Consider the following 12,942-nt stretch of genomic DNA (forward strand, 5'->3'; position numbering starts at 1 on the left):
AACCTCAAATATTAAACTGTATCTTTTTCAGAGCACATACATGCATTGTGCAATAAAATGCTTCAAGAAATTGTTGATGAAAGTTTACGTGCGAATGTGATGATACAGTATATGTAAGTGATTACAATGTAAGGAAGAAAGGATATGTTTATTGGGGAAAACTGCAAACCTAAAAGGAAGCTTTACTACTCTGTTGGGCTGCCTCTAGCCTGGATACAAGATCAGATAGATATAGATGGGCTTGGAAGTCTACAGGTTCTGTATGGCATCCTGTGGCCCATTGGCTGACAGCTGGACCAGTAACTCTGGCGCACTTATAGACAGAGGCACAGCCAGGATTTACGGGGGCCCCTCTCCCCCACACACATGCCACCGCTGAATGCTGAGAACCGGGGGGCGGACAAGTTCTGTCAAGAGTTGGCTGGGCTGTTGTTATTATGCCACTGACCATTACAGGTGCGCTGACGTGAAACCTTAGGGCGATGAGCTCACTTGCATCAGTGAACCTTGTGCCACCTCAATGGCTCTCTGTGCAGTCTCTCTATAGTATATGGCCCCCTGTGTAGTCTCTCTATAGTAGATGACTTTCTGTGTACGTCCCTCTATAGTAGATGGCCTCCTGCGCAGCTACAATAAATAAAATGGCCCGCTGTGCAGCTACCTTAAATTAGATAGCCCCCATGATATAAATAAATGATAAGAAAGAAACAAAAAAAAACAACTCCCCTCTCATATGCTCCCCTGTTGCTTCAGCTCTCCCAGAGTGAGCTGTTCTGTTCTGTCTTCCGGGACAGGCAGCGTGCGTTACAGACACTGCCTGCGTCAGAAGTCCTGCCCCCCTGTCAGCACTCTGTCAATTGCAGAACACTGACAGGTGGACGGGACTTCCAATTCAGGCAGTGTCTGTATCTGAAGACAAAAGAGGACAGCACATGCCAGTAGAGTTGCAGCAGTAGGGGAGGTGAATTGTCTTTTGTTTTTTCTATTATTTGATGTTGGCCTCCAGAAGCCCTGGGCGGCCACTCAATCTGCCCTGCCCTGCTCAACAGCAAAGGCAGGATTGCTGTACTTAAAGAGTAACTGTCATGTTTTTTTTTTATTGCAGAAATCAGTAGTATAAGCGATTTTAAGAAACTCTGTAATAGGTTTCATCAGCCAAAAAAGCCTCCTTCTGTACTCAAGAAGCAATCTCCCAGCCTCCCCCCCTGACTTCTTATCTGTGCATTATCAGGCAAACACGTCTTCATTACAGAGAAGCCAGTGAAGACGGGCTCTGCTCTCTCCATTGTAAGCCTATGAAGGGGGAGGGACTGAGGGAGATGAGGGAGCAGGAAGAGGTGACATGAAGGTCAGCTGTTTGTAGACTCTCTGGCACCTAAAACGCTAAATTCAGGTGTCAGAAAGGTCAGTGCTTATCTATGAACTTACTGAGAGAAGATTGCAGGGTGTTGTGCTCTGCAAGACTGCTCCGTGCTCAGTCACTCCTAACAGCCCCTCCCCTCTCCATAGCCACATAATGGAGACAGAAATCCTGCTTCATTTGATGTGAGGGGGGAGGCTGGGAGATTGCTTTTTCAGTCCAGAAGGAAACTCTTTTAGTACATAAAACCTATTACAGAGTTTCTTAAAATCGCTTGTACTATAGATATTTAATGTTTTCAGAAAAATGACCCTGAAATGACAGTTACGCTTTAAACTCGACCACTTTCAGATCCCAAAATAAAACCTGGACATATTGTTAAGATGGTATTCACAACGCTGCGGCAAATTAAGGCCACAGTGGCTGGCTGTCAATGGCAATGGCAAATTTCCTTATACTAAGTGCATGGATCTGTAGCATTTGTTTCTTTGGAATTTATAGAAATAGGGGCACATGGAGGTACAGTAAGGCCCCATGTACTTTTATGAATATGTTATGAGAATGCTTCACTAGTATTTTCTCCCCTTTAGGATAGTGGAGCGTGGGTATTACAGTGAAAGAGATGCAGCCTGTGTCGTACAACAGATCCTGGAAGCAGTTGCTGTGAGTTAAGATTGACTATGAAACTCTATGGCTGATAAACGTAAAGGTTTTTCTTTTGCACCATGTTTCTTCCCCAATCCATCATTCCTAGAGAGTCTTTCCTACATGAAAGTGGATGCCAGAGCAATGCACTCATTTAGAAGTCACCAAGGAATTATGGTTAAAGGTGAAAATTTATCAAAGGGTTTGCGCCTATTTTTAGATAAATAATTGGATTTTTCACCCATTTTTGGTCTAAGTTCTATTTATGAACCAGTATTCAACAGGCAAAATATTTTTAGATGCAACTTTTTTTAATCTGCCTGTTTTGAATATTCACAAAAAATTTGCATAATCCGGGATTTGCACCCAATTTATCATTTGTGACTTTTTAAAAAGTTTAAAAAACTGGTGCAGACTTACGTCTGGTCAGTACCAGGTGAATATGTTTGCAATTTAGTTTTGCAACTTTTTACTTAGACGCATTTACTATGACAGTGCGACTTTTCCATAAATCACACGCAACATACTGGAACAAAATAAACACCAACCCACAATAGAATAGTCAGACACATTAAATTCCTCAGTAAATGTCCCCCAAAATGTTAGCCAATAAGAGTATCACTAATACTTTGGTCCTTTTTGACACAGAACTATTTCCCATCACATGGATTTTTCTAGCTAACTTCATGCATTATATTACATAAATGTATATTTTAATCTGTCTACCTCACAGGAGAATGTCTAGCTTTAAAGGGGTACTCTGGCGTTTATTAAAAAAAAAACAAAAAAACAATCAATTAAACATAGTTTTTACATTTACCACCCTCCGTAGTCTGTCTCTGTTTGAATTTCCTGCTGTTTGCAGGTCCCTGAACCTCCATTTTTTCTTTACTTCCTGGTTTGGGCTTTCCCATGATGCAGTTTGTCTCCTGTGATGTCTAACTGACTCTGTAGAACTGTTAGATGGCTTACATCTTGTTCAGCCAATCAGAGCTGAGCAACCTGTGTCATCTGACAAAGGGGGGCTGGCTTAACAGGGCTTAGACCGGCCTCCCTCTTGATGATGTCATTGTCACAAAATGGCTTCCTGGGGTCAACAGTCATTAGGTAAGAATGAGCTTACTTCACTTCCTGGTGGGGGATTGAGGGGGGGAAAAGACAGGGAAGGGGGCAGATAGGCGATTGAAGCATATTACAAAGTTATATAACTTTGGAATGTGTTTCAATTAGTGGGGAAAAAGGTTTTCGCTGGAGTACCCCTTTAATTCTTTAACTGTTTTTATAACACTACCAGATATCAGTGAGATTTCTGTGCACTTAAATACTAAAGATATTTGATGTCACAGACACCAATCCTACTTTACTTTTTTTTCAGTATCTGCATGCAAATGGAGTCGTTCACCGAGACCTCAAGCCAGAGAATCTCCTCTACGCTGATATGTCCCCAAATTCCCTTCTTAAAATTGGTAAAGATCAATGCTGGAATTTGCACTGCAAAAATACAATGATTGCAAATGCTATTTATTCGAGTGAATGGCATTGCTCGTGCCTTTCACCTTTACAGAAGACAGAACCACTACCCTCCATGAGGAAAAAATAGCACTACTAGTATAAAATGCTTTATTTGTGATATTCACTAGCAAATGAGAACAGAACAATACTGTCCAAGGCTATGTTCACACATAGCATTTGTGCCAGTCTTTCTTCAACCAAAACCAGGAGTGGATTAAAAACACAGAAACTGTGCACATTTTTCCTTTATAATTTTGCCCAAAAGTCTGACAGAAATACTATGTGTGAATATAGCCAATGTCTGATCTTGTGCAAGATCTTGTGTAAGAGGGTACTGCGACCTGCTATCAATTTAAAGTAACTCTGTACTCACAATCTGAGCCCCCCTTCCCCCCCCCCCCCTAAACTGCTTGTACCTTCAGATAACTGCTTTTAATCCAAGATCTATCTTGGGGTCCGTTTGGCAGGTGATGCAGTTATTGTCCTAAAAAACAACTTATAAACTTGCAGCCTTATGCCAAACGGCCGTGGCCTAGATTGTGTATGCATTAGGCTGGCATACCTTCTCTGTCCCTCCTCCCTGCCCTCTTCATCATTAGGAATGCTCCAAGCAGATTGTCTCCTATTCATCACCTGTGTCAGCACGGAACATGGGCTGGATTGTTAAGGCACCTGTGCAATGTTTAGACAGGAGAAAATGGTCTAGTGGCATTCCTAATGATGAAGAGGGTGGGAAGGAGGGACGGAGGGGTGGTGCAAAGTTAGGGCACAGATACTGTAAGCCACGGCCGTTTGACACAGGGCTGCAAGTTTCAAAGTTGTTTTTTAGGACAATAACTGCATCACCTGCCGAACGTACCCCAGGACAGATCTTGGATTAAAAGCAGCAATCCGAAGGTACAAGCGGTTTGGGGGGAACAGATTGTGGGTACAGAGTCACTTTAAAGCCTGCTTTGGACAAGCCCTTGTTTTAGATGGATCCCTGATCAGCAGTATATACTATATACCACTGATCACTTGTTCCAAATGCTGCCGGCAATTTTTATCCCCTGTCACCATAAATCATTGGTGACGGGATAAAAAGTCAAGTGCCCTGCATTACCTGTAACCACCCCTCATTACCTGTAACCACCCCAGATTACCTGTAACCACCCCGGTTTACCTGTAACCACCCCAGATTACCTGTAACCACTCCGCATTACCTGTAACCACCTCAGATTACCTGTAACCACCCCAGATTACCTGTAACCACCCCGGTTTACCTGTAACTACCCCGCATTACCTGTAACCACCCCAGATTACCTGTAAACACCCCACATTACCTGTAACCACCCCAGATTACCTGTAAACACCCTGGATTACCTGTATCCACCTCGGATTACCTGTAACCACCCCGCATTACCTGTAACCACCCCAGATTATTCAAAACCACTCAAGTTTACCTTTAACCGCTCAGATTACCCTTAACAACCCCAGATTGCCACAGGCTGCCCATAACCACTACAGATTGCCCCAGATTGCCTGTAACCACCCCAGATTGCCCGTAACCACCCCAGATTGCCTGTAACCACCCCAGATTGTCTCTCCTCCCCCAGATTGCCCATCACCACCCCAGTTTGCCTGTGACCCCCCCCCCCCCAGATTGCCCATCACCACCCCAGATAGCCAGTTAACACCCCCAGAGTGTCCGTTACCACCCCAGACAGCCCGCAAACACCCCTAGATAGCCAGTAAACACCCCCGGATTGTCCAATACCACCCCAGATAGCCAGTAAACACCCCCAGATAGCCAGTAAACACCCCTAGATAGCCAGTAAACACCCCCAGATTGCCCATAAACACCCCAGATTGCCACAGACTGCCCGTACCACCCCAGATTGCCCGTCACCACCCCAGATAGCAAGTAAACACTCCCAGGTTGCCCGTCACCACCCCAGATTACCTGTAATCTCATTTTAAAGTTTTTTATTTAGCAACTGCGCTATTCTAATAACCAATACTAGCTGCGGTTTTGCTCCAGCAAAATGACGCTCCTTTCCTTCTGAGCCCTGCTGTGTGCCCATACAGTGGTTTATGCCCACATATGGGGTACCGTTGTACTCAGGAGAACCTGCGTTACAGATTTTGCAGTGCATTTTCTCTCCCATTCCTTGTGAAGTTGAGAAATTTCAAACTAAACAAACATATTATTGGAAAAATTCTAGTTTTTCATTTTTACTGTCAAATTTTGAATACTTTACTCTAATACCTGTGGGGTCAAAATGCTCACTGCACCCCAAGATGACCTCCTTTGAGGGGTGCACTTTCCAAAGTTGGGCGACTTATGGGGGGGTTTTCTTCTGCGGACACTACAGGGGCACTGCAAACGCACCTGGCGCTCGGAAACTTTTTCAGAAAAATCTGCACTGAAAATGCTAATTGGCGCTCCTTCCCTTCTGAGGCCTGCTGTGTGCCCACACAGTGGTTTATGCCCACATATGGGGTACCATTGTACTCAGGAGAACCTGCGTTACAGATTTTGCGGTGCATTTTCTCCCCTGTTCCTTGTGAAATTGAGAAATTTCAAACTAAACAAACATATTATTGGAAAAATTCTAATTTTGGATACTTTCCTCTAATACCTGTGTGGTCAAAATGCTCACCACACTCCAAGATGTATTCTTTGAGGGGTGCACTTTCCAAAATGGGGTGACTTTGGGGGGGTTTCCCTCCGCTAGCACTACAGGGGCTCTGCAAACGCACCTGGCACTCAAAAACTTGTACAGCAAAATCTGCACTGAAAATGCTAATTGGCGCTTCCTTCCTTCTGAGCCCTGCTGTGTGCCCATACAGTGGTTTATGCCCACATATGGGGTACCTTTCTACTCAGGAGAACCTGCGTTACAGATTTTGGGGTGCCTTTTCTCTCGTGTTCCTTGTGAAATTGAGAAATTTCAAACTAAACAAACATATTATTGGAAAAATTCTAGTTTTTCATTTTTACTGTCTAATTTTGGATTATTTCCTCTAATACCTGTGGAGTCAAAATGCTCATTGCACACCAAGATGTATTCTTTGAGGGGTGTACTTTCCAAAAGGCACTGACTTTTGGGGGGGGGGGTTCACTTCGCTGGGACTACAGGGACACTGCAAACGCACCTGGAGAAATTTCAAACTAAACAAACATATTATTGGAAAAATTCTAGTTTTTCATTTTTACTGTCTGTAACGCCTGGAGTCGTGGATCCACTGAACCGTCACTAGCGATGGCACTAACCTCACCAGTGAGCTGAGTCTAAGGGGTCCCAGCTTGGCACACTACAGCTACACTACACACTACACTTGGCTACAGCAGCCGAAAGCAATAGGGTGCCTATCACATTGATCTATGCAGTATTACTCAATGAGAGATCAGTGTGCATATACTAGATGTCCCCCAGTGTAAAAAAAAAATAAGTTTTATTATTAATAAAAAAAAAACCTATCCCCTAATAAAAGTTTGAATCACCCCCCTTTTCCCATGTTATAAATAATAATAAATAAATAAACATGTTGTGGTATCGCCACGTGCGTAATCGCCCAAACTGTTTATTTATTTCATTCCTGATCTCACACGGTGAACGGCGTAAGCGCAAAACAATCCCAAAGTGCAAAACTGTGCATTTTCGGTCACATCAAATCCAGAAAAATTGTATTACAAAGCGATCAAAAAGTCACATATGCGCAATCAAGGTACCGATAGAAAGTACACATCATGGCGCAAAAAATGACACCTCACATAGCCCCATAAACCAAAGGATAAAAGCAATATAAGCCTGGGAAAAGAGCGATTTTAAAGAACATATATTTGTTAGAAATTATTTGAATTTTTTAAAAGCCATCACATAAAATAAAAGTTATGCATGTTACATATCGTTGTAAACTTGAGGAACATATATAAGAAGACAGTTTTACCCCAGGGGGAATGGCGTAAAAACAACAACAATAAAAAACAAATAAAAAAAATTGTTTTTTTTTCAATTTCACCACACAATTAAATTTTTTTCTGGTTTTGCAGTGTAATTTATGCAATTATTCAGCCTGTCATTGCAAAGTACAATTAGTGGCGCAAAAAATAAGGGCTCATGTGGGTTTCTAAGTGAAAAAATGCAAGTGCCTTTTAAGCACAAGGAGGAAAAAATGAAAACACAAAAATTTTAATTGGCCCAGTCCTCTAAGGGTTAATGGAAAGATGCCCCGGTTGCTCCAAAGCAAGACTCTCTTTTGTAGTTGCTCTCCCCTCTGGTTAAGAAGTAAGGATCCTAAATAGTAGATTCTCCTCTGTTACTTAGAATTCACTAATATGGCATTTGAAAGTGAGTTTTCTAAACCATACGCCTTAAGGACATGTTCACACAATGTGAAATACCGGCCGTTCTGTGACCCGGCCGGGTCACAGAACGTCCAGTGTTAGTGAACATCATCCCGGCCACTACTGCAGTACCGGCCGGATGATCTTCACTTGTGCTGAATTAGGATGCTGGCGCATCCCTGTGCGCCTGCATGCAAAATCACCATTGAACGCAATAGAGAGTACAGCCAGAGCCGCACTCTCCATTGTGTGACCTGTCAGGCTTGCGCAACCCCTATTTAGTAAATAGCGGCCGCACAAAACTGACATGTCAGTTTTCTGTACGGCCGCTAGCAATCCCGGCCATAGTGTAAACTATGTGACCACATTTCTCACACATATTTGAACATATATTCCACATTAGAATGGAACACGTTATCAAGGGGAATGTGTGCTGTAGTTCACACTGTGAACTGTGGAGTGCTTTTTTTACTGCCATAGAATTTAAAATTAGTTTTAATCCTTTGAAATAAAAAAATAAAAAAATCAGAGGCAGGGAGAGGAATGGAGGAACATAGTAAAGAAAGTATACTTACCTGTCCCCATGCCCCCATAGCGCCGGTCTCACCTCTCTCTGCGTATGTCCCGGCCCGGCTCTTTCTGGTGCTACATCACGGACGAGTTGACGAATTGCTTGACAAATTGCCCTAGTTAGGTATGTGACATTGCAGCAGCAGCAGTGGCTGTAGGCTGACAGCTGGCAGATATTGGCAAGAGCACGGGGGTGGGTAAGTATACTCTATATGTGCCCACACCTCCCTACCCGCCTCTGATTTTTTAGTTTCATGGGACTTCTTCTTTAATGGAAAATAAATTAAATGAAAGGTATTACGTAGGGGCAAAAATTGTGGTCGGAATGTGGGTCTAATCTGTATCCTTAGCAATTGAGAGGGATATTGTGGTTGTATGGTGTAGCTAGGGTAAATGATGTATTTTGGATGGATATGTTAATGTGTGTTAGTATAACTGGTGAAAAAGGTCAGTTTATACAGAATCCTGTGTAGGGATGGTCCGAACCTGCCGAGGTTCGGGTTCGTACGATGGCTATGGCTGTATCCCAGTTTTCCAGGCGGTCCTCCGGCTGTATCCACCCTCTCCACGGAGGTGGAAGACAGCGGGAATCATTGCTGAGAGTTAAGGTTCGTACGAACCCAAACCTCGGCAGGTTCGGACCATCCCTAAACCTGTGTGTAGTGAATTTTATGTGTGTCTACTGCAATGAGCCTGTGTGTGTATAATTGTGATCTTTTCCTGTCACAGTTTAAGTGCCTAATCATTTTCAATAACTTGGTCAATCAGTTCGACCTACAGTTATCTCTCCTGTCTGCACACACATAATTGTTCCCTGTGGGTAGGAGAGTGAGTAGGTACAGCTGCTCTGGCTCCGGCTTATTCCTGTAAGAACAATAGGGTTTGCTGGTAAAGAAATCCATCTTGTCCAACCCTTGGGGAGAGTCAGAAGGCTCCTATACACCTTATACTGGTGCCAGTGGGTTAAGCTGCCTTTAGTATAACATGTATGAGCACCTTTAAGCTGGGTTCACACACAGTATATTTCAGGCTGTATTTGGTCCTCATGTCAGGTCCTCATAGCAACCAAAACCAGGAGTGGATTGAAAACACAGAAAGGCTCTGTTCACACAATGTTGTAATTGAGTGGACGGCCGCCATATAACGGTAAATAACTTCCATTATTTCAATATAACAGCCGTTGTTTTAAGATAACAACAAATATTTGCCATTATATGGCGGCCATCCACTCAATTACAACATTATGTGAATAGAGCCTTTCTGTGCTTTCAATCCACTCCTGGTTTTGGTTGCTATGAGGACCTGACATGAGGACCAAATACTGCCTGAAATATACTGTGTGTGAACCCAGCCTTACACTATTCCCTTTCTAGGTAGTGTTAAAAAAAAAAAGTGTTACTATCTGTTTGGCCACAATTTGGATCCATAAGCTGAGGTGAATAACTTGTATAATCAGATTTAGTCATGAAATTGTTAATACCACCCTGCTATGTACACTTCATACATGATATATATATATATATATATATATATATATATATATATATATATATATATAGCAATAACTACTGTTTTTATTATTGAAGCTGACTTTGGCCTATCCAAGATTATTGATGATCAAAGAACTATGAAGACTGTATGTGGAACACCAGGCTATTGTGGTAAGTCTATAATGATAAGGACCTTTTCACAACATGTTATAGATCTCCCAATATACATGCTAGCACTAAATGAGGCCCTTAAAGACAAATGTGATTGAGACGTATGGACAGCAGCAATAGTTTCATGGCCACTTATAAACACCAACAAAGCATTCAGCACAGTGATGACAGCAGAATTTGGTGCAGATTTATCTGACAGATATCTGACAAAACAGGTCATTGAGATTTCTGCCTTTTTTAAAATCAATTCCTGGCTTTGCCTTCAATTATCTGTCAGATAAATCTGCCTGTGTAAACAAACCATTAGGTATTTCCCTCTTACCACTTTAAGTCAGCTGTTAGTTGAGGGTTCTTGCCCCCGGGGCTTACTTTGACTAAAGATTTACATAAAATTGTTCTTCATCGTATGTAATGAACCCCACTGTAGGACGTGGTGCAGGTTTTACATTAAAACAAGGGAGTACATTACACTCTGCAATGTCTATAATTAAGCTGTGCCACCCCCCCCCCCCACACACACACCACCACCACCACCACCACCATAACATTTGGACTCAAGTTTGATTAGCTGTTTTTCTTGCCAGGTCGTGAAAGGGTTAATATCTGATTGATGAGTGATGCAACTTTTTATGCACCATTTTGAACAGTTTTCCCTTTATTCCGGCATTGGTACATGTCTGTTTTATCAGATTTTTAAAGGGGTTTTCTAATTAAAACGTACTTGTTCCCTATCCACATCGGATCTGTAATCTGACTATGGCCGAGGGTCGGCACGTGACCCGCGGCTCTATTCATACTCTATGTAGTCTCTGGAGAGAGCAGATTACAGCTTCGGAGATCGCCAGGTGGTACGGAGGTCGGACCTACCCTGATCTCTTACTTGTCGTAAGTTTTAATTGAAAAACTGTTTTGTTTTTTTTTACTTAAAAAGGGCTGCCTATATTATATTGTTTGCACAACCTAATATAGATGTTAATTTAGGTTGTTGGAGCTGCGTGTCAGATTACTGTTACCTGTAATCAGTAAATTGGAGATAATCTGTGTAAAAATGTGGCTGATCGCGCTCCTGTGTGAGTGCAGCAACTAGAGGAATAGATTACTCTGCTAGATGGATACCCTGTCTAGCCGGATGAAACAAACAGTTGTATTAGTATACACTAATGTTAGTATACACTAATGTCTCTCTGTGTTTGCTGGCCCTCTTCCTATGTTATGTGATGGTATATATGCAAGTGGACAGTCAAGCAGTCCAAAAACGTTCCTCTGCCCTGTTTGTATCCACGCAGTGATGGTCGATGTTTAAAAATAATACAATATAGGTGTCACTCACCCAGCAGTTTGGTTTGGAGAACATTAAGACAAACCACACTGCTGGGTGAGTGACACCTATATCATATTATTTTTAAACATCGACCATCACTGCGTGGATACAAACAGGGCAGAGGAACGTTTTTGGACTGCTTGACTGTCCACTTGCATATATACCATCACATAACATAGGAAGAGGGCCAGCAAACATAAAGAGGCATTTGTGTATACTAATACAACTGTTTGTTTCATCCGGCTAGACAGGGTATCCATCTAGCAGAGTAATCTATTCCTCTAGTTGCTGCACTCACACAGGAGCGCCATCAGCCACATTTTTACACAGTTTAATTGGAAAACCCCTTTAAGAATGTGATAGAACAGACATAGCCGATGTGGAAATGAAGGGAAAACTTTCTTTTACTTGGCCTCTGTCCCCTATAAGTAAGTTTTAATTGGAGAACTCCTTTAACCCCTTAGTGACCGCCATGCTGCCTTTTCACGGCGGCCACTAATGGGCTTTATTCCGATGCGTACGCCTTTTAACGGCGGGCGCATCGGAATAAATTACCGCCCGCCGGCGGCTGCAGGACGGGTGATCAGCGGTCAGTGTGACCGCTGGCACCCTCCTGTAACTGCCCGGAGCGGAGGATTCTCCGCTCCGGGCAGTTTAACCCGTTAAATGCCGCTGTCAAACCATGACAGCGGCATCTAACGGGTCCCGGTGGATCCCGGACGGCGCCGTGGGTCACTTACGTGATCGCGATGTCCCGCGGCGCCGTCCGGTCCTCCGATGTCTCCATGGTGATCCTGGGGTCCTAATGAAGGTCCCCGGGGTCACTATGGAGATGCCTGATGCTGACAGGGGTGGCCGCGGCTATTGCCTGTCAGCATGAGGCATGATACAATACACTGCAGTACATTAGGTACTGCAGTGTATTGTATCAGTGATCAAAGTATTTTACACTAGTGTACAGTAATGTACACTAGTGTAAAAGTAAAAAAAAGTGAAAAAAAAATGTGCACCAAACACAACACAGCCCCCCCCAGCCCCCCCAATAATAAAGATGCATTATATTCCCTATACCCAATAAAACATGACATAAAAGTGATCAAAAACACAAATCATATACATATTTGGTATCGTTACGTCCATAACGACCCAATCTATAAAAATATATCAATAATTATATCGCACGACACACGCTGTAAAAAAAAAATTAAAAAAACAGTACCAGAATAGCTGTATTTTATCAATCCACTTTAGAAAATACGTCATAAAAGAGATCAAAAAGTCATATACATATAAAACTTGGTATCAATAGAAACTACAGATCTTCCCGCAAAAAATAAGCCCAAAACCAGCTCTGTCACGCAAAAGATGAGAACGCTATGGATCTTGCAATGCGGCAACAGGTTTTGTGGGTTTTTGCTAGGAAGAGAGTTTCTATTGCGCCAAAGCGGTAATAGTTAAAAAAACCTACACAAATGTGGTATCACCGTAACCGTAGCGACCCAGAGAATACGTGTATTATGTTATTAGTGACCGCCGATACGGA

General features: G+C 42.7%; 1 protein-coding gene across 7 annotated transcripts in view; it reads left to right on the forward strand.

Moving 5' to 3' along the window:
- LOC138785936 (calcium/calmodulin-dependent protein kinase type IV-like) overlaps positions 1-12,942 on the forward strand; it is a 94,342-nt gene that overhangs the window by 59,232 nt on the left and 22,168 nt on the right. For 6 of the 7 annotated variants that reach the window (XM_069962420.1, XM_069962421.1, XM_069962422.1 and 3 more), the window contains 3 exons: positions 1,951-2,023; positions 3,381-3,471; positions 10,004-10,078. In XM_069962420.1, coding sequence (XP_069818521.1) covers positions 1,951-2,023; positions 3,381-3,471; positions 10,004-10,078 — 239 coding nt within the window. The remainder of the gene's footprint in view (positions 1-1,950; positions 2,024-3,380; positions 3,472-10,003; positions 10,079-12,942) is intronic. The other variant, XM_069962423.1, reaches the window with a different exon arrangement.

The sequence above is a fragment of the Dendropsophus ebraccatus genome, chromosome 3 (genome assembly GCF_027789765.1).
Source record: "Dendropsophus ebraccatus isolate aDenEbr1 chromosome 3, aDenEbr1.pat, whole genome shotgun sequence".
NCBI lineage: Eukaryota > Metazoa > Chordata > Amphibia > Anura > Hylidae > Dendropsophus > Dendropsophus ebraccatus.